At 43.9% G+C, this 27,152-nt stretch overlaps 1 protein-coding gene across 3 annotated transcripts in view; it reads right to left on the reverse strand.

Annotated features, from left to right (window-relative positions):
• Disp1 (dispatched RND transporter family member 1) overlaps positions 1 to 27,152 on the reverse strand; it is a 133,633-nt gene that overhangs the window by 88,762 nt on the left and 17,719 nt on the right. Inside the window, exon 1 of one of the 3 annotated variants that reach the window (XM_032914930.1) lies at positions 12,069 to 12,144. The exons of the other annotated variants lie outside the window; for them this stretch is intronic. Coding sequence (XP_032770821.1) covers positions 12,069 to 12,097 — 29 coding nt within the window. The 5' untranslated portion in view covers positions 12,098 to 12,144. Of the gene's footprint in view, positions 1 to 12,068; positions 12,145 to 27,152 lie in introns of those variants that run through there. 3 annotated transcript variants of the gene reach the window in all.

The raw sequence follows: 27,152 nt of genomic DNA on the forward strand, positions 1-27,152 counted from the left end.
TTCTCCTTAATATTAGCTTGTTCAACATATGGAACAACATATAAATTACGTAGAGTATCAGTATAAAGCACATACACACACACACACACACACACACACACACACGGGAGGGGGTTATTTCATTTACATCCATGTAGAAAGAGCACAGTCACTGTTCACATGTGATGTTCATTATAATTTTATGGTCGCCCAACATATCTAAAATTAAAATTTATGAGCCTCTCTCCATCATGCACCCACCATTTAAGTGTAAATTGGGGAAAACTCAACCAGGGCCATGTTATAGTATTCAAGAAATCTTATAAAATGAAACGATCTCCTGGAAACAGTCTTGAGGAGAAAAACAACCTGGTTTGGAGCCAGCGTGGCTCTAAGTTCACCACTTACAGGCAGGTTCACGCTGCAGCGCCACCCCGCGCTGTGAACTGTGGAAAGCTGTGCAGCTGAGGGCTGAGGGCCTTGAACCCCGGCCTGATGACCGTGAATCTCACGGCCCTCTCTCAGCAGAGCCACCTCTCTAACAGGGTTGTGACCCAAACCTTGTTCTAACCTGCCAAATCAGGAAAAATAATGGCCATTCCCAATGACATCCACATCTGAAGCACAAACATATTAAAATCAATAACAATGCAGCATTTGAATGACTTAGTTCAGGAAACCATTAAGCCAAACCTGATATTTACTAAGACAGAAAGTATGGATGAGGGCTTAAGTCAAATCCCCTGAACAATGCGGATGTTCTGGGTAAGCGCTGAAGGTGATGAGCAGACAGAAAAAGAGGGGCTGAACTTCAGAACTGTGCCTGTCTCAACGAGTACCATTTTGGGTGTCAGAGTAACTCATTCCAGCTTTCATTTTCCACCTCCCCATTAATCTGACACCAGGAAAGAAACGATAACTTGGCACCCCCGAAACCGAACCTTGGGCTCCTATGAGCATTTTTCCCTTTTTAGCCAGTGTTAAAAAGTGTCTCAAGACACATTTCAAGTATTATCAGCACACTGACCATCCCCCACAATATCTGCAGTTAAACATGCCAGAGCCCAAAGAATCCCGAGACACTTCACACTGCCCTGTGAAGTCCACAGGGAGTCATGTGTATAGGGAACCCCTTTCCTCTAGGGAAATGAGACCAACTGCAAAGACCCCCTGGAAGCCTCTAAGTCAACACCATGTGTCAAGTCACTTGTAGCACTCTCAACTCCCTTTTGGCAAAGGAATTTTCTTTCAGGGCTTTGTGGGTCAGAGACCTGGCCCTCTGTAAGGACAGGTTCTTCAAAGGAAACACAAGATGACAGCTTCACAACAGCTCTGACATGAAGTGCGCTAGAGCTTCCTATGCCTTAGGGATTGGCAGGCTTTGCCTGTGCAGGCTGGCTTCAGAGGGCTGGCCCCCAGCCAGCCACATCTGCACTCACTTGCCTGCCACCCTGTGTTAATCCCCTTTAGAAAAGAAATGCAGGTATTATTTAACAGGAAGATCTAACGTTCTCCTCCATGGTCAGTGCCCTCTATCTGACTGCACTTTGAGACTGTTAGGGTTGAACAGGAAATGTGTTCCAAAATGGCACCCATGTTGCAGGCTTGGTCCCAGCTGGTGGCCAGTCCGACAGAGGGCGGCCGATCATGAGGATGCTTTGGTTAGTTCACAGTTGGATGGGCTCTTAGTGGGAGAAGCTGGGTTGGAGGACAGAAGTCACCGGAAATATGCCTTGAAGTGTTAACCTGGTCTCTTTGCTGCTGTTCATGAGGTGAGCATCTTCCCTCTACCATGGCATACTGCCAAATTCTACCTCATCAGGGCCAGAAGCAGGAGTCACATGACCACAGACTGAACCGCCAGCCAAGTAATTCTTTCTTCCCTTAGGTTGTTGACATCGAGAAAACACAGCTCTGGGTTATTCTTCTTCAAAGCAGATACCGTGTAAGACAGTCTCTAACAACAGTTCAGTCATCCAAGTACACGAGAACGTCCTCCTCCGTTCAACTGTGCACGAGTCACTGTGAAGAGACTCCACGACCAGGGCAGCTCTTATAAAAGAAACCTCTGAACTGGGGACTCACAGTTTGGAGGTTTATTCCATTATCATCATGGTGGGGAGCACACATGGCATGGAGTGCTTACTGAGAGCTGCATCCTGATCCAAAGGCCAAGAGAGAGACACGAGCTTTGGCACGGGCTTCTGAAACCTTAAGGTCCACTCTTAGTGACACACTCCCTCCAACAAGGCCACACCTCCGTATCCTTCTAATCCTTTCAAATCCTGCCATTCCCTGGTGACTAAGCATTCAATTACATAAGCTTCTGGGGGCCATTCTAACCAAGCCACCACAGGCAATCAGGGTTAAACTATTCTGGCTAAAACAGTGGCTTTGCTAGCTTTCCCATTATGCTCTTAAAGCACCTAGTAGATACTCAATCAACACACTCTGACACATGAATGCCTACATCTACAGCATATGAAGCAATGCAAGCTATCAGACAAGGCAGACTCACCCATCATCAGAATCGATACCTAATCAATAGATTGCTACTCTGTCCTTTATTCTCTGATTCACTCTATTTATGTTCCAGAGTCAAGCTCTCTGCCAGAAGCATGAGAAAACACAAGGGGGAAATCTAAAAGAAATCATTTGTATCAGATGTATGAGATGCTAAGCCAGGTAGGTCACTGTAATGGCATCTCCTTGTGCCTTTGCCTCCCTCCCCATGGCTGAGATGCAGGAACTTTATGCTGTACAAAGATGTCCTGACTCGTTTTATGTCACTTGACACAAGCTGGAGTCATCTAAAAGGAGGAGCCTCAGTTGAGACAACGCCTCCATAGGACCTAGTTACCAGGCATTTCCTTAATGGGTGATTGATGGGGGAGCGCCCAGCCCATTATGGGTAGTGTAATCCTGGGTTCTGTCATCAGGAGCAAGCCAGGAAGCAGCACCCCTCCATGGCCTCTGCATCGGCTCCTCCCCTGATTGAGTTCCTGCCCTCACTGCTCTTGAAAATGAACTGTTATAAGAACTATGAGTAAAATAAAGCCTTTTGTCTCTAAGTTGCTGTGGTCACAGTGTTTCATTATCAATAATAACCCTAACTAAGACAAAAGACATCAATCTCAGCCTACACATTTCTTTCCAGTTTGCATCATGTGAGTATTTTTAAACTTGTTCAAATAGCAAAGCACCAGAAAAATCTGGTTGCACACTGAGTGTGCCCCAAGGGGTGAGCACCAAAGGCCTGGTTAGCAATCTGTGTTCCCACAGGTGACGGAAACTTTAGAAAGTGGGGCCTAATGAGAAGAAGTTAGGTTACACTGGAAGAGCATTGCTTGTTTTTGTGTTGTAGTGACCAAAATGCCTGATAGAAACAACTGGGAGAGAAAGGCTTCTCTTGGCTCTGTGTATCACAGTGAAGGTCCGGCAGCATTCATGACGGTCGTGATGCAGAGGGAAGTTACCATGGCATTCCACACTGCAATGTAGGCAGACAGGATGAGGCTGACCAACCTTTCTAGTGAGCCTTTCCCAGTGAGCTAGGCCCTAGCCACTAGGAACAAGTTTTCAAAACATGAGCCTGGGGGCATTTCAGATTCCAATTGTAATAGAGGGGAAAATAAAATCCTGGGTTTGTCCTCACTTTTTGCTTCCTGACTATAATTAGGTAAACAGGCTTCCTCCAACACAGGCTCCCACCGTGGAATAACATGCCAACATGAGCTCAAGGCAAACGGATGTGCTGAAATGTCTGAAACAAACCTTCCCTCCTCTTAAATTGTTTGCCTCAGGCATTTTATTACAATGTCAAAAAGGTCTTGTAGTACTATATAAACTAGTACTATATAAACATCAGACTGACTCTTGGTGGGATACTGTACCATAAAACATACTATATATCTAATTCTATTTTACAAAGTAGGATTTCACTAAAAGAAAACAGTACTATAGACATTTCTTTTAAAACAAAACTTAACTAAAGGTCTGAGTACCACAATAAAAAATAAGCTTTCATTTTTAAATAATCACTTTGTATCTGTCATTAACATATTCATTTCTTTTGCTATCAATGTCTGCTAACAGAAAAGAACAATAGATTTGAACAGTTTATGAGAAACATAAACACTGAGCAGACTCCATCACATTAGTGTATCATTCATCTGTAAACTGAGGAGAGGAGAAATGGCCTTCATTAGACTAACTGGGATAAAATGCAGGTGCCTCGGAAGAAACCAGAGTGCCACATCAGCTGGAGAACTGATGCCCAGATATGGCATAAGGCATAATCAGGACAAGTGAAAGAGAGGGTGGAGTACCCCAAATCAGGCCCTGGGCAAACTTCCCCTAAAAGCCCTTTGGACTGAAGGCCAGTCAGAAAGAAGGAAAATGCCAGGTGACCAGAGACCTTCCTGAGGGGTCTGCACTGCAAAAGGGCTTTCCTAGCAACACAAAGTCATAGCAAGTCCTTTTTACTCTTCTTTCCAGAGTACCCAGTGGTTTCCCAGAGGCCAGATGGTGCAGTGTTACAACAGGATTATGGAGCAGACAGGAAGCCCCGGGGTTGCCCACTAAGTCACACATTAGAATGACTTGCAAACAATGGGGAAAAACTGGAAACTAGCTATTTCTCATGAAATGTTATTTGCATTGACATGCAACATATTTTAAAATCAAATTAGTGAATAGGCTTTGTAAGTTGTCTTAATTTTTGCTGAAGAACGGGCGGTCATTTTAACTCAAATAAGAATGGTTTGAGTGTCTCCACATTAACAGTCTAAGGCAGCAGTTTTCAACCTGTGGGTAACAACCTGACCCTCTCAGAGGGGTCACATATTAGATATTTACATTATGATTCATAGCAGTACCAAAATTATAGTTATTAGGTAGTAGCAGAAATAATTTCCTGATTGGAGTCACCACCCATGAAGAACTGAATGGAAGGTGGCAGCACTAGGAGAGTTAAGAACCAGTCTACAAGGTTCAGATCTGCTGCTTAGGGAGTGAGGCAGACCAGCAGACGGGAGAGATGATGCTAGGAAAGCAGCAGACATGGGCGTAAAGGTGGGCCTAGAACACACGAGGCAGAGGCAACTCGGAGCCGTGCAGACGAGCCCCGCGGCCACCTCACTGTAAGATGTGCGTGCATGCCCGACTCCCTAAGCTACACGGGGTCATAAAACCTCTAAGCGTCAGGCACCGTGGGAACATCCTGAGATCTGTGTTTAGTCAAAGTGGCAAGACTGTAACATCTGCTCTCAATATCTTATTTCAAAAGAAAGTCATGGGTGGGTTATAAAAGGAAGAAGACAGGAACATGAAGGGGCAGATTAGGGAAGGAAGAAGGGAGCAGAAGGAAGAAACGAGAGTAGGCATATCAAATTTCAGTGCATACATGTATGAAATTCTAGAGAAACAAGAAAAATATTTTCAAAAGAAAGCCATCTTTTCTGTGCTGCCACTGATGGAGTATAAGCATTTCCTGTTCCAGGGCGCGCATGTGCACGCACACACAAATTAAAGTTTAAAGAGGCCAGCGAGGTAGAAGTATTTTAAAGCATTCTAAATTATTAGCCAGTGGTTGAAAAGCCATCACTGAAATAACTCTGTTATTAATTATTTGTTACTCTACTAAGAGCAGTTTATTATTTATACATGCTTTAGCTACACTTAACTCAGCGTGATATGAGATATCACAAGCTGAGTTCTGATATTAGTTTATTTACGTACTTGGCTTTAGGGGCTTGGCACCCACGCACGCATGCACGCACACATACACACAGGTTCCCGTGACTAATACACAGAGCCAAACACAGAGCTGTTTTACTAAATTATAATGTTTGTTTTCAATTCTACCCATTATCTCGGGGTGTTTTCATGTATTCAGTAACTACTTGTCACGAGTGGCTGTTCTCTAAGATAAGCACCTGCTATCTTGGGGGATTCATCTGTGTCCTCTTGCAAAGATCATCCTGGCTGGGCTGGTCAATGGTTTAAGCCTCACCAGCATAGAGGTGCAGTGTGGGACACTCTCTCCTGACTATGCAGCTGCTCCTATCATGTGGCCACAGGGTCTGGGATATACAGAGGCTGGAAAAGATTGGAGGGGTCTCCATTTATGCAGCTGTAGGCAAGGCCTCTGCCCTGCTCGGTAGGAACCCCTCACCTAGGCTCTATCAGGAAGCCCGAGCAGCTCATCAATTCCCCAGTGAACTGTGGTGGACTTTTTCCTCCTTGAGATCTTGGGAGGAAGGGCACACTTTGCTTTCGTCTCCCCTGGGGAAGGAATCTTAGCACACTGCTACCAGGGGTGACTTCAACAGCTAACTTTTGAGGGGCAGTACACACAGTGAGTGTAACTGATAACTTTAACAGTCATACATTTCCTAAGTGGTAGAACTCAGTTCATAGCTAGAGAGCTGACTAGAAAGGGTTCCTTAAACCCTTGTCACCATGTGTTTACCATTCTCAGGCCCCTCTTCAGACACTCTCACCCTGAATCTGCTTATAAAAATGGCCTCAGCAAGTACACATGCACATTCAAATTCAATACCAGTGCTGTAAACACAGATGTGAGCGTTTCCAACACCTGAATGTCTATTAATGAGAATACTAAACATCCATCTGCCTGCTACTCTATATCAAATGCTTTGGTGCTTAAAAGCGGAAATAACAAAGCTGCACACTATTTTATTCACTGTGTGTGTGTGTGTGAGTGTGTGTGTGTGTGTGTCTGTCACACCCATGTGTGTTAGCAGTTGTACATGCCCATGTGTACAAGTGTGGGAACTTCATGTGTCTTCTTCTATTCCTCTCTATTTTTGTGTTTGCTGAGGTAGGGCTCTGGGGTGGCTATTATATAGACGAGGCTGGCCTCCAACTCAGCTCTCTTGTATGGCTAGACAGGCTGACCAGTGAGCCTCAGGACCCTCCCATCCCTGCCCAACTCTAGTCTCAGTACTCGAGCTACTGACGTAACTGCCACACTCAGCTTTAACAAGGGTGTGGGGATCCAAGCTCCAATCCTCATGCTTAGACAGCAAGCACCTTCATTACCCACTGAACCATCTCTCCTGCCCAATATATACATATACACATACATAGGAACACACAGATACACAGACTTGTGTGTGTGATATGTGTGTGTGTGTGTGTGTGTGTGTGTGTGTGTGTGTGAGTGAGTACAGCATAGAATAGATGGCTTTCTTTTGAAAATATTTTTCTTGATTCTCTAGAATTTCATTTATCATATATCACAATAAAAAATAAGCTTTCATTTTTTAAATAATCACTTTGCATCTGTCATTAACATATCACAATTTATTTGTTTTGCTATCAATGTTTGCTTCAAGAAAAGAACAACAGATTTGAACAGATTATATTCCTGGTCTTTTCCTCATGCTCCTCTTTCCAACAAACCAGAATGTAGTCTTGCTCTAACCCTACTAGCATCGAAACAAAAATGTTTCTAACATTGTATTGTACAGACAGAGTTTCAAATACTCAGAGTTTCAAACGTCGCTACTATGACTGGATTTTCGGGTTGCTTCTGGGTTTTTTTTTATATTTAGAAAACATTCTGAGATGAGAATCACCTGCATCAAGCTGCTGTCTTGACTCTCAGCTCCCAATATCCACAGGCCTGCCATGTTTGCCTCAACAACTCTTCACCAAGAGTGATATACCGTTCTGTCAATCCTAACGACTACTAGAGAAGAGTACTTTTCTATGATTAATTAAGGAAATGAAATCCCTTGGTTTTTTTTCTATTTTGGAGGGCAGGGTCTCATCATGTAGGTCAAACTAGCCTTAAACTTGTAAAAAGCCCATGGTGCATCAAAACTTGACAGTCCTACTCCAGCCTTCGAAATGCTCAAGTCACAGTCATGTATTAACACATGGAACACATAAGTCCTTTTCTGTATGTGCTAGCAATATGTACGTCCTGTTTGGGAATCGCATTTTTAAATTTTTTTGAAGATTCATTTATTTATTTTATTTATATGAATATACTATAGCTGTCTTCAGACACACCAGAGAAGGGCATGAGATCCCATTACAGATGGTTGAGAGTCACCATGTGGTTGGTGGGAATTGAACTCAGGTCCTCTGGAAGAGCAGTCAGTGCTCTTAACTGTTTAGCCATCTCTCCAGCCCCACATTTTTAAATTTCTATTTTTTTTTCTTTGCCTCCACATATGTTTGTACACCACTTCATTCTTGGTGCCTGAGAAGTCCCCAAGAGGGCACCTAATTCCCTTAAACTGGAGTTGCAGACAGTTGTGAGCTTCAGTGGACATGCCAGGACTTGAACCTGTGTCCTTTGGAAGAGCAGGCAGTACTCTTAATTGCTGGGTCATTGTTCCAGCCCCATGGAAACAGTCCTTTTGCACGTTAACAATTGATCTTCCCTTATCAATCTATGTTTTTAACAATGTAAGTAACATTTTCATTTCTACCAACACTGGAGAATAACTAGTTTGTTTTTAATCTTTTGTAAGTTTTTTTTTTTTATTAACTTGAGTATTTCTTATTTACATTTTGAATGTTATTCCCTTTCCCGGTTTCCGGGCAAACATCCCCCTAATCCCTCCCCCTCCCCTTCTTTATGGGTGTTCCCCTCCCCACCCTCCCTCCATTGTTGCCCTCCCCCAAACAATCACGTTCACTGGGGGTTCAGTCTTAGCAGGACCAAGGGCTTCCCCTTCCACTGGTGGTCTTACTAGGATATTCATTGCTACCTATGAGGTTAGAGTCCAGGGTCAGTCCATATATAGTCTTTAGGTAGTGGCTTAATCCCTGGAAGCTCTAGTTGCTTGGCATTGTTGTTCATAAGGGGTCTCGAGCCCCTTCAAGCTCTTCCAGTTCTTTCTCTGATTCCTTCAACGGGGGTCCTATTGTCAGTTCAGTGGTTTGCTGCTGGCATTCGCCTCTGTATTTGCTGTATTCTGGTTGTGTCTCTCAGGAGAGATCTACATCCGGCTCCTGTCGGCCTGCACTTCTTTGCTTCATCCATCTTGTCTAATTGGGTGACTGTATATGTATGGGCCACATGTGGGGCAGGCTCTGAATGGGTGTTCCTTCTGTCTCTGTTTTAATCTTTGCCTCTCTATTCCCTGCCAAGGGTATTCTTGTTCCCCCTTTTAAAGAAGAAGTGAAGCATTCACATTTTGATCATCCGTCTTGAGTTTCATGTGTTCTATGCATCTAGGGTAATTCAAGCATTTGGGCTAATAGCCACTTATCAATGAGTGCATACCATGTGTGTTTTTCTGTGATTGGGTTACCTCAACTCAGGATGATATTTTCCAGTTCCAACCATTTGTCTATGAACTTCATAAAGTCATTGTTTTTGATAGCTGAGTAATATTCCATTGTGTAGATGTACCACATTTTCTGTATCCATTCTCTGTTGAAGGGCATCTGGGTTCTTTCCAGCTTCTGGCTATTATAAATGCTGCTATGAACATAGTGGAACATGTGTCTTTGTTATATGTTGGGGCATCTTTTGGGTATATGCCCAAGAGAGGTGTAGCTGGATCCTCAGGTAGTTCAATGTCCAATTTTCTGAGGAACCTCCAGACTGATTTCCAGAATGGTTGTACCAGTCTGCAACCCCACCAACAATGGAGGACTGTTCCTCTTTCTCTGCATCCTCGCCAGCATTTGTTGTCACCTGAGTTTTTGATTTTAGCCATTCTCACTGGTGTGAGGTGAAATCTCAGGGTTGTTTTGATTTGCATTTCCCTTATGACTAAAGATGTTGAACATTTCTTTAGGTGTTTCTCAGCCATTCAGCATTCCTCAGCTGTGAATTCTTTGTTTAGCTCTGAACCCCATTTTTTTAATAGGGTTATTTGTCTCCCTGCGGTCTAACTTCTTGAGTTCTTTGTATATTTTGGATATAAGCCCTCTATCTGTTGGAGGATTGGTAAAGATCTTTTCCCAATCTGTTGGTTGCCGTTTTGTCCTAATCACAGTGTCCTTTGCCTTACAGAAGCTTTGCAGTTTTATGAGATCCCATTTGTCGATTCTTGATCTTAGAGCATAAGCCATTGGCGTTTTGTTCAGGAAATTTTTTCCAGTGCCCATTGTGTTCCAGATGCTTCCCTAGTTTTTCTTCTATTAGTTTGAGTGTATCTGGTTTGATGTGGAGGTCCTTGATCCACTTGGACTTAAGCTTTGTACAGGGTGATAAGCATGGATCGATTTGCATTCTTCTACATGTTGACCTCCAGTTGAACCAGCACCATTTGCTGAAAATGCTATCTTTTTTCCATTGAATGGTTTTGGCTCCTTTGTCAAATATCAAGTGCCCATAGGTGTGTGGGTTCATTTCTGGGTCTTCAATTCTATTCCATTGGTCTATCTGTCTGTCTCTGTACCAATACCATGCAGTTTTTATCACTATTGCTCTGTAATATTGCTTGAGTTCAGGGATAGTGATTCTCCCTGAAGTCCTTTTATTGTTGAGAATAGTTTTAGCTATCCTGGGTTTTTTGTTATTCCAGATGAATTTGCAAATTGCTCTGTCTAACTCTTTGAAGAATTGGATTGGTATTTTGATGGGGATTGCATTGAATCTGTAGATCGCTTTTGGTAAAATGGCCATTTTTACTATATTAATCCTGCCAATCCATGAGCATGGGAGATCTTTCCACCTTCTGAGGTCTTCTTCAATTTCTTTCTTCAGTGTCTTGAAGTTCTTATTGTACAGATCTTTTACTTGCTTGGTTAAAGTCACACTGAGGTACTTTATATTGTTTGGGTCTATTATGAAGGGTGTCATTTCCCTAATTTCTTTCTCGGCTTGTTTCTCTTTTGTGTAGAGGAAGGCTACTGATTTTTTTTTAGTTAATTTTATACCCAGCCTCTTTGCTGAAGTTGTTTGTAAGTTTTAGAACTCGGAGAATTACCTTGGTCTGGCATACTAATATATAGCTACAGGCCACCAGAGACTGAGGAAGGATTACCTGAGATCAAGAGTTCAAGGCCAGCCAAATGAGACAGAATGGCATAGTTTCAAAGTAAATATATTTTTCTTAAAATGTAAAACCTTCTTTATAATCTACAAAGACAGACATATAATTACACTAACATTTCTTTATTAATACCATACAAGGTTCCTGAATTTCAAACCAGGCTCCTCACTTTATCTTTGCCATCCCCTCCCCTCACAGAACTTACCTAACTTGTCAGTCTACACTACACACACCTGAGGGTGACGAACAGGCATCTGGAGAGTTAAAACAGCTCAACATATTTCCCGTGATAGATGAGGAAAAATGAAGGGGAGGAGGAGGAGGAGGAGGAGGAAAAGGAGGAGGAGGAGGAGGAGGAAGAGGAGGAGGAGGAGGAGGAGGAGGAAAAGGAGGAGGAGATGAAGTAGTAAAAATACTCCACTACAGCCTTGAACAGCCAAAGAGCCAAGCTGGGTGTCCCACTGTCACACTGCCAGAAAAGAGGACTGAGCAAATTTTGAAGCAGACACTGTGCTAACTGGAATTTAGAAGTCCTTCCTGACAGGGCATACATCAGTTTAAGGTAAAATCCCAGAGCCCCAAATCTATCACAGGGCAAACTAACTGTACAAGAGGAGAGGGAAAGCAAGCAAACACACAAGCTGCCCAGGGAGTGTGATTAATTAATGTGTTCCCTTTATTTATGTGCTAGAAACCCAGGATGTACCCCTAACGTCTTCACGCACAAAACCTATCATTAACAGTAAAAAGCAGACCCTGCTTTTCTGTAAATTAACTAAGATTACAGAAGCTGCCTTAGGGATCTGTTTAAGAGGTTGAGGATGGTGGCTCATGCCTTTAATCCCAGCACTCAGGAGGCAGAGGCAGGAGGATCTCTGTGAGCTCAAGGACAGCCTGGTCCATATAGAGCTCCAGTCTAGCCAGGGATACACAGTAAGACCTGTATTAAAGAATTAGAAAAGATATTTGAAAGTTGCTCTTTAAAGTAAGTGGATTTACACAACATATAACATTGTGTTTCTATAAAAGTTTTTTGTCACAATGTGGCAAGTGATCAACCCCTACCTTCCACGTGGATGGTAGCGTCACATGATTCACCTTAATGCCAATCCCAGAGCACAGCTCATCTCTACAGGCCCTCAGTCTTGAGTCTTCTGCAGACACAGTAGCTTGAAGCCAACCTACATATCACAGGACTGCTGGTTAGAAGCAGGTAAGTATTGGCAGGCAGCCAAACACGCCAGAGAATGTGAACAAACAATTACCAAGTCAGGAACACCGGCAACAGCTGACTCGCAACAAGCTTTGCTCCAATCCTAACCCTGGGACACTGATGGCAGTTGTACCCGAGGGTACTGGGAGGCCTCTCTAAAGGGCAGTTACAGCTACTAACAAACCTCAATGTACCTTTTAAAATCCTTCGTCTAAAACCCATTGCCACTGGCGTTTACTCCATGACTAAACCTAAAATTTCATTAAAATAGTTTCTATAAGGATATGTTACAGCATTCTTTATTTAGCCAAAAAGTAAAATGGTAGGGATGTAAGGAGAGAGGAGGAGGAAATAAAGAGAAGCAAGTCTCCATCAGCAGGAAACTAGAGATAAAAGCTAAGATCTAGGGAAACGCTATGGGTTCCCCACACACACACACACACACACACACACACACACACACACACACACACACACACACACACACACAGCCCACACAAGCCCCACCCCCACCCCACAGGGGGCTTGTTCTGTAGCTTCAGATGGCCTCTACCTTGCCATATTTCTGCCTCAACCACAAGGCAGGGTATATGTTCACACATATGTTTTGGTTGGGGAGGTGAGGCGGGACGGGGTTGGGAGAGCAGTTGCTGTTGTCTGCTTCCTCGGAAGCAAGCAGGTTCTTGCTATGTAGCTTAGGCTGTCCAGGAACTATTTTTAGCCCAGATCAACAAGGTGGATCTCTGGCTTAAACCAGTAGTTTAAGATGATGATAACACCACCACCCATTCTCATTCCCCATAATAGTCCACTAAGTCCTTAACATTCTCTAAATATGACCAATAGAATCTGGGTTTTGTTCTTTTGTAAAACTATTTTTAAAGCCCAGATCAACAGACTATCTCCTTTTCTCCAACTGCAGGAAAAGATACCCACAGAATGGGGAGTAAGAGAAAGGCAGGATCTTCCTGAGCGAGCCACCAAGAGATCACAGACCATGTAACAGTCTGGAGCCTCAGGTACAGCACACCCTGTGCAAGTACTGTTTGGACCATTAAAGTATAAAGAACAAAAGACTTATGTTACTGATTAAGTGCTTCTATGGAAGTAGGGTATGAATATCACTGACCAGCTCAGTAATGAGTAACAGTCCAAGACAATGGCATTCATTTAGAGCACTGTTAATCTTCTTGTTATTGGCTCACTGTTCTAGACATTCACAGTGTTGGTTAAAAACACTAGTATTATAAAATGATCTCATGTTTACAGAAAAAAACATATGTGGTAGTTAACAGGCAAAAAGAATCAACAGAGGGGCAAACATCAAGGAGACTCCATTTCAAAGAAGGTGAAAATCTGGGTCAATGCCAAAGTCAGAGAACGACCGACTACCAGGTATGCTAGTGTGTGTGCACATGTGCAAATATAAACACACAGACACACCTCACACAGACACACATCATACACAAAAAAGATTAAATAGTTGCTCTGTGTCAGACACTATACTAAGAATTTTAAATAAATTATATCCTTTAATTCTCATGACAACCTAAAGGACCAGGTATGGTCAATATCTACTATCCATCTGAAGATGTCTTTAACCTCCATTTCTGGAATTTTTCTGGCTGTTTTCACATTTTTTTTTTCCTAGAAAAACATTTAGATCATGAACAAATCCTAAGATTTAGTAGCAAGAACAAATCCTAAGATTTAGTAGCAAGAACAAATCTTGTTGGCAAGGACCTGCCAAGCATAGAGGCAGTGTCTGTGTGCATGTGTCTGTGTGTGTGTGTGTGTCTGTGTGTGTGTCTGTGTGTGTGTCTGTGTGTCTGTGTGTGTCTGTTTCTGTGTGTCTGTGTGTATGTCTGTGTATCTGTGTGTGTCTGTTTCTGTGTGTCTCTGTGTGTGTCCGTGTGTCTGTCTCTCTCTCTCTGTGTGTGTGTCTGTCTGTCTGTCTGTGTATGCGTGTCTCTGTGTGTCTCCGTGTGTCTGGGTGTCTGTGTGTGTGTGTCTGTGTGTGTGTGTGTCCATGTGTCTATGTGTGTGTGTGTCTGTGTGTGTGTGTGTGTCTGTGTCTCTGTGTATCTGTCTGTCTGTCTGTCTGTGTTTGTGTCTGGTACTCCTGGGGCCTGAGGCAAGAGGACTGCCCATGAGGACAAAGCCAGGCTAAGATATACAAGATGCCATCTTCTCAAAGCAACAGAACAGGTCAGAAGCAAGACTCGTGCAGGCTTTTCGCAGTCCTCTAAGAAATGTTTGTAGGAGCTATTTCTAATTAAATTAATGTTTGCCACATCAGGTGTCCAGAAAGGAACCAACCACTTTGCTTTGCTCTTTAAGCTCCTACCATGAAAGGAAAAAGAGAAAACTGTCAAAATAATCACAGCATATTTTAAGTTTAATATCCTTGAGGTGTCTGTAGAAAACATGCGACTGCACACCCAGCCTTAGATGACAATACCATTTTACAAGTAGAAACTGAGGCCTGCCATGTGGCAAGTCCCAACAAGCTAAGTGGGCTGGCAGGGCACTGCATCACAAGTCAAGCACTCCCCATGCTCTGTGCTCTCCTCACCAACATCACAGCAGCCACCAACCAGAGTAACCCAATTCTCAATTAAAAATCAATAGTAGCAATACAGGGAAGAGGCGGTCAGGATTCCTCACAGAGGTTAATTTTAACAAATTCATTTACAAGCTAGGGAAGATTCAGAGCACCTCAAACCTGCTGTGTAAGCCTGGCAACCTAGGTTTAACTGTGGACCATGGAAAGGTAGAAGAGAAATGAGTCCCTCAAAGTTGCCCTGACCTCCATGTGGATAATATGGTATGTGTACTCCTCCCACATACACATCATTACACACAAAATAATAATCAAAAATAAAAATTACTGCAGTGTATAATTGCAGGGCCAGGTTGATGGTACTGCAATGAAAAGTAGCAGTTTCTAAGAAGCTAATTATGAAACGCAGGCCTCATGCAGGAAAGAAACAGCATTCTGTTTCTCACCCCAGCACAAATTATCACGTGTGCTTTCCTCAGTTTTTAAATTGCCTGCTTTTACCTGTTCTATGAAAACAGCTTTGTGGGTGCTATGGGAAACCTGTGACTAATGGGCTCCCAGTCAATATTTACATCCCAAAATATTTTTTCTTTTATTAGTATCTATGATTGAAATTAAACAAGCGACTTCTTGGGAGCACGGATCTCCAGTGCTGGAAAATTACAAGCAAAGTAATACTCACTTTTAAGAGGCTCGAGACACGAAAATCCACATAGAAAATGCATGAACAAACCATTTCTAGCAGAAAGATGGTTCCAGTTTTAAGTTAATCCAAGAAGTTATGAGAATTTATTGGCCTCGGTTTTGTACAGAAATATACGTACAAAAATTTGGTGAATATACTAACTTTAATCTTTTTACTGCTAAATATAAGAGATTTCTGAGAAAACATGAAACACATTGTAAAGTGAGAGAATTAAACCGAGAGGCATTTGCATACTTTCCACCTAAGAGAGCACGTCTGAAACCCAGCGTCCAGAGGACGGGTCATTTGGATTTATCTATGAAAATATATTATCTGCCATCCCAGTTTTAAACTCAGTCTTTAAAACTATGATAAGCAAGCTGTTGGGGTGGGAGTCGGGGAGACACTTTCAATCCTAGCACATGAAAACCTGAGGCAGGTGGATGCCAGGAAAGCCAGCCTGGGACACAAAGCAAGACCTTCCTGTAAGACCTAAAGATTAAAAAGATCCTAAGTCCAATGCTCCAGGACTGGACTGTCACTTCCTCCAGCTTTGCCACCTCTGTTGGTGTGGCACTGACAAGTTACCTAATGCTCAGAGGCCCATTCCTTTCTCTAAACAATGAACTCCTGCAGCAAAATAATTTCTGAAGTCCCTTCGCACTCAAGATGGTGACGCTACACTCTGCTCAGTAAATGGAAGTTATAACAGCCCTCAGCAGAGACGTTATCAGCAAGTGTGAAAAAGAACAACATAAAAGAACAAAATTAGCTCAAGGAAGCAACTGCTCAAGGACTTCCACGGGAACATTGTAATTGCCTGGTTACAGACAATGAATATGCGAATAACAACGTTAATGGTCAGGCCGCCATAGCAGCGCATATATAACAATTTCACATCATCGTGCTTGGCTTAGTCAACTACTGTACAGCTTGAAACAAGTCCTTGTACAGATACAGGCAGTGACAAGTGAGTACAAAACACCCCGGACTCAGCTTCCGTCTCAGACTCCATCTCCAGACCTTTGCCGAGCACCCACCCCGGGCCACACTCTGCTCTGCCCGGGGATACCAGGCTCTTCCGTCACCTAGGCCTCTGCTCCTCACGATGCTGTCTAACTCACCCTGGCCCTCCAGGATGTGAGTAAACAGAAAGTTTGTCTGGAGCTTCAACATAAATACCCTGGTGCATTGTGACTGGAAATGCAGGACGAACGCTGGTCTTAACTCTAACTGACAGCTTTAAAACAGCGCCCACTGAGGTCAGTCCTGAACCTCAGCGGCCATTGCAGAATGCAGCGCCTTCCCACCCCTCCGAGTTGTAAGGCAACTGGGACCCTGACGGACGGAGAGCTAATGATGAAAACGGAATGGGAACTGGCTAAAGGCGTAAAGATGTGTTTGGAAGCACAGCCAGCGGAGTGCTGTCAGGGCAGAGTGCGAGTCAGTCAGTAACACAGGCCAACGTCTGAACAATGTGTAGGGAAACAAACCCAACTAGGGAGTGGGGATTTATGGTGTCACAATAACACCTTGTCCCACAGAACATGGCGAGCTCCAAATGTCCACACTTGAAAGGCTTGAATATATAGAACTTGGCTCTCAAGTCTGCTCTAAAACAAGAGACGATTTATATGAATTGCCAGCTCAGGGCTTTTTTAACAACAGAAGCCTCTACGACTGGGGTCCTTGGAAGGCTCCGATCTTCCTATTCAGCTTTAAAAGACCCATTCCCTCATAACTAGAGAGAAAACCTAAAATAAATATGTCCTCCTGGGTTTAAAAAAAAAGCCACAGTGAAGAAAATTTTCTTTTAAACAAAAATAATTCCCAGTTGTGCCATGCGACAGCCTTTGTTACTTTCCCGATAGTGGGAGAAACTCACCTTGAGAACTAGTGCTAGAAGTCACAGTGACAACTGACACACCTGAGATAAATAAATCAAAGACTAAAACCAGTAAGGAGCATTTGAAAAGCACATTTCTAAGGATAAACTGTGAGCTTTATGAGCACAGGGTGTAGTTTGAATTACATCAGAGAAAAACAGACCAATTTTCTGAACACGTAAGAGGGGGAAAAAACAAAAGCTTCCTTCCAGGGGCATCATTACTAATGGCTGTCCTAGACTGTCAACACTGGAGGACACAGGGGAGGGAGACTACTGTACACCATGGAGGACACAGGGGAAGGAGACTACTGTACACCATGGAGGACACAGGGGAAGGAGACTACTGTACACCATGGAGGACACAGGGGAAGGAGACTACTGTACACCATGGAGGATACAGGGGAAGGAGACCCTACTGTTTTTCCCAGGACTACACAGTTAATAATGTAATTTGGAAATGAGTCTTAAGGTTATCAGAACTTCCTGGTCGTCCCTCTGGCAGCAGAGGTGCAGGAAGGGTTTCAGGTGAAGAACATATTTCACAGCGCTACAGCTGACAGGTATGAAAAGTGATCCAGACAAGGTCTGCAAGCTAATTTTGTAATTAGAAATGCTGAAATCTGTTCGGTGTTGCTGCCTACACCCAAGGAGTTTAAAAGAGACAAAGGAGCTATTTTTCTAACTGAGCCATTTTATTTTAAGTTATAACTTTTTCTTACTAAAAAAAAGCTAGATGTTAATAGTTCACAACAATTTAATAATTTATCAGATTCATACTCTAAACAGTAAAAAGCAAGAATACTCGCATAGTTATATAGCATGTAGTCAAAGTAAAAACTGAAGATTCTACTTCTGCTTCATCCCAAACACTGAGCACGCAGTGAGGGTGCCTAACACTGAGACTGGGTTAACTCCTTCATTCAAGCATATCTCTAATGCCAAAGCAGGGCTTGGTAGGGGCAGAAAACAAGGCTGTACAGCTCACTTTTTCACCGTTAGAAATGAAAGTTGCAACCAGAGTCTAGAATGAGTCCTGAGCACTGCATTAGAGCAGTGATCATCAATAGGAAATGTAGACAGAATGCACACATGCACACACACACACACACACACACACACACACACACACACACACACACTTCCTAGCTTGGTTCCTGAGAACATAGGACTGAGGGCATCTCTAACAAGTGACATTCTAGTAGCGACATCACACCCAACCCAAATCCTGGTTTTAATATTCCATTTTCCATGAAAAGGGGCCAGGGCACCTTAAAGAAAGGGCTCGACCTAGAGCTAAAGGCAGAAAGCACAAAGGAATTCTGAATATCTGAGTGTAACAGAAAGATAGCGAGAGCTGAATAAATGGGGAGGATCCATCAGAGGCTCTCTGCCTCCAGGACATTGTGTCAGCGGCCATGTGATACCAGCTAGCACCGAGAGAGCACCGAGAGAGCACCGAGAGTAAGTACTGCTGCTCTCTTAGTTAAGATGCACAGGAGGTTCCCAGTGACAGGTTATAGTTTGTCCCATGCGATTCCTCTGTAAGTTAAACTCTCTCAGTACTAACTGGTGTCACGAGTCGGCTAACACAATGCCCTGGAGGCACAGCATCCCTGCCAGTTTTCCACAGAACTGCAAAACCTTAATCTCATTAAGAGTGTACATTACACTCAAACAGAGAAATAATCCTCATAACAACTGTTCCAAATTCTTCAAAAAATATAAAAGTCAAGGACAGACTAAAGAACTGATGCAGACTAAAGAAGAGGGGAGCACTCCAGCGACACTTGGAGGGCAGAAAAGATCCCCACATGTAGAAGCTGAAGCTTCATGCAGAGCAGGATGCAGACATAAGCACGCCCTTCCAGGAACACTGCAAGTCTAAAAGCATCAGGAAAACACATCAGCAGTCACTCTGCACACACAGTCGTCAGCTAAAGTGGACGGGATGCGCAGAACGGACTCGCATGGCTGAGGACACCCAGCTTGAAAGCACAACGTTCTCATCGTGTTCTCTGTGGGTGGAGACTGCGCTGTGAGAAAGAAACCTTTTCCCACTGTGCTAGAAGCTGTGCAATAGACATCCTTTAAAACGAACCTGTGTCCTGAGAAGTGTTTTCTCTCCAGCCCGTGTGTGTCACCATGTGACCTGTCTTGGTATCCCTAGAGAACTGAGGGAGAAAAGTATAACTTCCCTTTTTGCTTTGTTGATGCCAGACATCGTTTTAATGAAAAACTAATAATTTATTGTGATGTTTTCAAAGAGCAGAAAGAAAACAGAAGAAGCGGCAGAGATGAAAACTGGAAATGTCTGAGGCGGTGGGCCGTGGGGTTAAGTGCAAGGAGCGGGCCGTGGGGTTAAGGGCAAGGAGCGGCAGTGTTTCGGAGGGAGGGTGGGAGGTGCAGACAGGCTGACAGCAGCCATCAACACTTGCTGATCCTTACCAGTGGAAAAATTCCTGCTGAGAAGCAGATGGGAGCTCGCTCAGGTCTGGGCAAACAGTGGTGGCATCCCTCAGAGACAAGGCAGGAGTGTGACAGCAGTGAGCACACACTAGCCGTCTGGTGCACTGAGTCTCTGCCTGCTTTATTGCACTTAATCCATACACGAACCTCCTCACAGAGGAACAATGATCATCTCCATTACACAGAGAAGGAAACCGGGGTCTACAAGGGAAGGTAAGCAAACAGATGAGTTAGACAACCAGTCTGCCTAACCTCAAAAGCCACAGTCTTTTAAACCCTAATAATCTCCATGACTTGTGATGCTGTCAATCAGACTATCTGGGAATCTACGACACACGTAGTGTGACTCCATTACACAGTGAGCAGAGCCAGCAGCCCTTAGCCTAACAGTCTACACTAAGTAACTGAAGGGAGCAAGGCCGGCATGTTAGTGGCCTTCGTTACTTAGAAGCTACAGCAAGAGAATCGCAAATGACTGTGAAACTCCCTGCAAAGACCTCCCGGCCTGTGGTGACAGCCTCACTCACTGCACTAGTAAGTCAAAGAGCGCCTCGGTTCGGAGCAGTGTGCTCACTCTTACGGGGCTTTTGTGTACCCTCCATACCTGCCAGAACAAGTTCAAGAAGGAAAGAGATATTCTGGTTCCTGGTGCCCATGGCTGCGTGGGCGGACAATCCTGGTGGAAAGGGACAATGGAGAAAATGGGCAGAGATCACCAAGTGGAGGACAAAGGTAACCTTCACACCCACAGTGACCTACTCCAGCCCTCTAGGCCCTGAAGCTTCCAGCAACTCTAGAAACAGCACCACAAACATTTTCCAAAAGAGTCTGTGCAGAACAGAGCATGATCAACAGTAACAGGGGGTCAGCAAAGACAGCAGAAAGCAAAGGATACAGAGCCACAGAAAGGGCTCCCTGCAGATACTTCAGAGACTGAGATGGACTTCATACATGGAAGGATGCTGCATGGTAGTGTTAAAGGGCTCAACTTCTGTTTTTACCAAAACAAACCTACACTGTTTACAACTAATTCCCCAGAAGGGCTCCAACCTCGCCCTTCCCCAGCCATTCCTTCAGCTGTCTCTATATGCCACGCTCACCACGTGCTCACCACGTGCTCGATGCTCAGTGCTCAGACACTGGCTTCCTAGCTCTTTCCAGCACTCTCTGGCCCCTTTTTCAGCATAATCACACCACCACTGTTATTTAAATCGACCTTTGGGCTCTTATATTAAGACTGTTGAAATATATTCCCAACTGAAAAAAAAAAAAAAAAAAAAGAATTGTCTTTCTTGAGAAAACAATGTTTCCTTCCCATTGGCTCCTCCTTAGTTCATTTTGCATCTTTTCTACAAAAGATAAGGCTAATTTCAGTCCGAATATCTGAGAATCTATGTGCACATGCTGTGTCAGACACAGAATACTAAATGAGAGCAGAACATCACCAGCCAAAGTGTTGGGGTCCAGCCCACAGAGCTGACTGGAAGAACAGGCATTCACTTCAAGCTCCCTGAAACCTCTTCTCTTAGTCAGTTGGTAAGCAGCCTTCCAAAGCATTCTCCTGAACCCTTTATCTCTAGCCTACATCTCCTTGCCTTTTAAAATATACTTTTAAAGTCTGTCCTATTTCTCCTCCTACTTTTCTGTTGAATGAGTAGCATTGTAGACGACCAAGAGCCTTCATGTATCTGTGAATGGCGCCCTGCCAGAACCTTGCTGCTCTTTTATAGACACAGGCTTTGACACTGCATCTCCCCTTACCCAGGGGTTCACAGGTTTTGATACTGTATCTCCTCTTACCCAGGGGTTCACAGGTTTTGATACTGTATCTCCTCTTACCCAGGGGTTCACAGGTTTTGATACTGTATCTCCCCTTACCCAGGGGTTCACAGGTTTAATCCTGTATCTCCTCTTAGCCAGGAGTTCACAGGTTTTGAAAAGTATTTTCCCACCTATTTTGTTTGCACTCATGTAAAAGACTTTGTTCAAACATGTCTGCTCAAGTCGAGAGCAACAATGGAAATGAACAGTAGGTGTGCTTAGTCCTGTACAATGCACCATCTCATGACATCATCATTGGCTAATATGGCTAACAAGCTTTTCCAATGGGGACCCTCAAATCACTGCTCGTAGACCTTCTTCTTTTAACTAGTCTGTCTAAAAACACTTCCCGTTCTCCTGTATGTGCTTCTTTGGGGTGGAGAGTATAATGAGCTGGTAGCCTTCTATGTGTTGACCATTAGAGGCAAGCAGAGTACCACAGGTCAGCATGCACATTCTTGTTTGACCCTGATAAAACCTAGGTCAGACCATGTTGTTCCAACTTCTTTCGGGCATCCTTACAATGGCCATATAGTGGAGTATACGCACATATACTTATGTGCATGGGGGAGCTGTGTGCACATTCGTGCTAGTGCCCATATAAGCCAAAGGTGTCAGATCCCCTGGAGCTGGAACTAGAGGTGGTTGTGAGCACCTGACATGAGTACTGGGAACCGAACTTGGGTCCTCTGGAAGCATGCATGCTCGCTCTTGCACTCCTGCCCCTTGCCCCCCACCAACCAACCTATCTCTTACTCCTTTTCAATCGTGGTCCCATGGTTCTAAGTTTTTCTGCACTTTCTCCCGGCCCACACACCAGCCATCTTGATGCCCAGAGCAGCACACCTCCAATGGGCACAGCTCAATGCCTATCTCCCGAGTCCCTGCTCAGTCTACTCAGCCACCTCATTTTGAAGCACAACTTCCCTCCCCTCAGTATGCCTAACATTCCTTACCTCGTTTTCTTCTTTGCAATGTGTCACCTTCTAACACTATTTAAAGCACTCCTTATGTGTAGTGTGTTATTGCCTCCCCTGAAAATAAGGAACTTCGTGCTCTGGTGCCAGTGCAAACCTAGTGCCTGTGATCTCTGACCTTCCAGAGCTGCTCATTCAATCACTTTGTCTCCAACCTGCAAGTACACACTTCTTACTTCCCACTCATTTCCAAAACGATGTTCAAATCTCTACCACTGTGGTCACCTCTCCATTCTGTTCAGGTCTTTTTCAGTTCAGTTTCAAAGAGAAGCAGGCAAGCAAATGTAGCCAGTGCCACATTTGTCTACACCACTGAACACACACACACACTCTCACACACACACACACACAGAGAGAGAGAGAGAGAGACAGAGAGAGAGAGAGAGAGACAGAGAGAGAGAGAGAGAGAGAGACAGAGAGAGAGAGAGAGAGAGAGAGAGCGCGAGCGAGCTATGCCCCAGTGAGAGCTAAAAGGCTTGGCCTTGGCTTGCTTTGTTCTAGGCTGTACCTGTAATACACAGTATCTACTTGGGCAAATCTAGTGTCCCCAGAGAGATGGTGCCCTGAGGACATTGAAGCACCATCAGGCTGAAAGTCAAGTCTTCAGAGCCTCTTGGGAGAGAGCCAGCAAACCTTTTATTTTTTGATAAATTTATGCACTAAATCACACTCCTAAATTTCAATACAGGAAAGCTGAATTAACAAAAATAGGGGAGGCCTTGGGAAGTAATATAAGATAGAGAAGCAGACAGGCAGGCAATTTATGATGCACTTCCATTTTCTAAATACCAGGAATACCTCAGACACTTCATTCCTGCCATATTATTACATCCAACTGTAATTTACTGCCCCAGTTCGTGAACTAAAATGATCACCCATCACCAGTCTAAGGTCACAGAGCCAACTGAGATAGAAACTCGAAACTGTCCATTGTGTCACCCTTAAGATTCAACAATAAGTTTAAAATATGAAATGATGTGGGATGTAGTGTTATGTCCCTAAAATCCCAGCCCTTAGAAAGCCCAGAAAGCAAAATCACAAATTCAAGGCTAGCCTGGGCTATCAAGAACGGATGGACTGGTGAGAAACTCAATGGTAAAGTGGCTTTTCACCAAGCCTGAGTTCAATCCCTGGGACAAGCTGGCTTCTGACCTCCGCATGTGCGCTCTGTCCTCCCACACACACGAATGAATGAATAAATAAATACAATTTTAAAAATTTAAAAATGAAAGGCGCTAGAGAGGGAGAGGGAAGGAGAAACAGCAATCTGGCCTGGTATGAAGAGATGGTGACTGGTGAGCCTTTGAATGTGTCTAAGTCTTGTGATCAGTGAAAATAACTGTAATAGATACAAAACTATAGCACTCGTTTAATTAAGTTCACATTCTACCCCAAAATGGCAAGCAGAATCCTTGGCATCAGCTTCCAACGTTCTTACCCTGTGATGCCCAGCACAGCCTGTCTTCCCTTACTACGTCTGTCTTCGGGCTGCCACTCTAGGCAAGAGCTCTAAAGCCTAATGGTGCCCGTGTGGAGGGGCCGACGCTGCAGTCGCTGGGATCCGGCACATTCGCACTGACGTCTCAAGGGAAAGGGGCAAATGCAGCCTTTAAGTTCAGAAAAAGAAAATTACAAACAGCCAGCGCCCATACCTGGATTAGGAATGACTGACAGCAACACAGCCTGGAACTATTAGTTTCATCTGGGCCGGAAGGAATCCCAACAGAGGAATTTTTGGCTGCAGCTTTATTTGCTGAGATTTTGAAAGCTAACACAGTATTCTCTACAGAGGAATGGGACTGTGCAGATCCCGGGAGTGCACAGATCCATGCGGCCAAAGGACTGCGTGACAAAATTAAGTTTTCAATTTTTCCATTTGAACTTGATAAAAAATAAATGACAGTGATAGTATTCAAAATATTCACACCTCAGAGTGGCCAAACTACATAATTTAATCTTTTTGAACAGGAAAAACTTTTCCCCAAGGACATATTTTTCAAAATATTAGATGTTCTGTTCAGCTCTCCTCTTGCAAGCAGCTGGAATCTTTGTTGAAACTGGAGAATGATAGGCTTGCCATCTGCTGTAACTGGAGAAAAATTCCAGTCACTTTAGACAGAAAGCACTCAAATCACATGCCTACATAACTTACGCTATGTAAAATTCAAATAAAAAGTTTTCTAAAGGTAGGAAGAACAGGCTTGCAAATTAAAAGAAGAGGAGGAGGAGGAGAGAGAGGAGGAGGAGAAGCTTCCCAGTGCAGGATAAAGTTAGCCTTCTCTTGAAACTCAGTTTCATTAAGCATGAACGGCATCTGGCCAGCAAGTAAGATGAACTGTGAAAACCAGAGCGGCCTGCTCCAATGAAGCCCTGGCTTCTGATGTGACAAGTATGGTGACACAGTCTATCTGCCCGTACAAACTAATGGTTTCCACCTGTCCGCCCTGTAGAGGCTACAGCTCATTACTGGTAAAATATGCTGCTTTCTAAATGCTTCAGTTTGTCGCTTACTTCCATAGAGTCTTCCTAATGAAGAAAACATATTTTTCCAGTTAGGTAGATTTAAGAACATAATTTTGAGGACCTTGAACATTAATTGCTTAAATCTATCATTTCTGACAGGTCTTAACTGAGTTCTGAAAACCCTAGGGCTGAAGTGTCAGGTATCCTTTTCCAGTTTCCTATCTGCCTAGGGCAGGAGAGAGAGTGTTGGGAGGGGGAAGAGGGCAGCTCCGTGAAGCTTTTGCTCTGGCCTTCTCATTGCATGATGACAAGCTCAAGTGCTGCTCTCAGAAACTCTAACTCAGGGCTGTCCTACTACAAAGAAGCAAGTATTAGCTTGGATGGGTACAGACATCCACCAACGAACACACATGCATGTACATGCACCCCAAACACTGAAGTATACTATGTGTCCCCTCATCACTCAGGTTGCAAAGCACAGCATTGGAAGTAAGCACAATCTCAGCCATTTATCAAAGTTTTTTTTTCTTTTTGAAAGCAAACCTTTAGGTTCAACTCTATGATCCTCTAAGCAACCGAAAAGATACAGAGGACTCCATTTTATCTTTATAAAGAGTTAGGCCAAGGGGTTGGGGATTTAGCTCAGCGGTAGAGCGCTTGCCTAGCGAGCGCAAGGCCCTGGGTTCGGTCCCCAGCTCCGAAAAAAAAAAAAAGAGTTAGGCCAGATAAGTACTGCCTAAACTGTCGTTCATAGAGCCCAAGCCCAAAGTGGTGTCTAAACAGACTAGGGAGTCCTGTATCTCAGCCTCAGTAAGGGCTCTCATGCCCCTTTCTCAGCTGCGGCTCGCATCACTGGCATGAATCATGATGTTTTCCATTTCCAGAACAGAATTTGTTTCAGGGTGCAAATGCTTTTTTGTACCACCACTTCTGAAAAGGCAAACATAACGGCCTGTGTCACCATTAAAATACAGATGACAGATTAATAGTGACAAAATGAATGTCTTTTTTTCTACCAAATCACTACTTGTACATGTGATCCTAACACTCTCCCAACTGAGGTCCTTCGCTAGTTTTAATTGACTCTCTACTTAGATTCTATTCAGTCCCTCAGTGTACTTGAGACTGCTTACATAGGAATTACAACACATGGACGTGAATATACTTTCTTTTCTGGAGGACAAAGGCCCTGTGTACTACACTCACTCTTGGGCCTAATGCATGCCAGGCACTCCTTCCTCTTCTGTTAATCAGTGTAATGTTGTTCGGTCGTCTCTGCTGTGCGCTAACCCAGAGCTGACTGCTGACAGTTAAGCAAAGGAGGGCACACGACATTTGTGCTTGTCCATCTGATCTGATTATTATGAGCACAGCAAAGGACCCTGAAAACGCTTGTATGTCTAAGGTCGGAGCACCAGTGCGGAGATGAACGTGGCCCAGCTTTCAAGGAAGGCTTCCTCTCCGCAGGCTTTCGGTGCCACTAAGATGCATGAAGGTGCCTTGCTTGGTTATCTCAGTGTCCTCGGGGAAGTCTAGCTCTTCCCGCTGACAGGATGACTCGTACGTGATGGTTTGGGTTAAGAGCACAACTGGAGCTCTCTGGCCCACTAGAAACAATGCGCTGTAGCTCTACATGGCTGCTTTGTTACAGCTGCCATCTTGTCTTCAAAAGCTGGAGAGGTCCAAAGTGCTGTCAATGTGCATTTTTTTTCTGGTGAATTTATAACTAACTTCAAAACATCTTTTTTCACTAGACATTTAGCTTCTAAAATATTGAATGCTTCGGTTCCAAGTTGGCACAAACATTTCTCATATAAAGAAAGAAAAATAAAAACCAAACGTGATTTGGCTTGTTTCAAGCTGAGCTGGCCACTTGCTAAAAATATTTGTGTGTTTGTTACTTTTCTACTGCTGTGATAAAACACCACGACCAAGGCGACTTATTAAGGAAAGGTCGTGTGGGTTTATTGTTGCAAGGGTTAGAGGTGGTGGCAGTGAAATAAAGGAGCAGGAGCAGGAGGAGGCTGAGAGCTCATGTCTTAAAACACAAACATAAGCAAGCCCTTAACCTCCCAAAGCCTGCCTCCAGTGACATATTCCCAACAA

This window comes from Rattus rattus, chromosome 10, assembly GCF_011064425.1.
Source record: "Rattus rattus isolate New Zealand chromosome 10, Rrattus_CSIRO_v1, whole genome shotgun sequence".
Taxonomy (NCBI): Eukaryota; Metazoa; Chordata; class Mammalia; order Rodentia; family Muridae; genus Rattus; species Rattus rattus.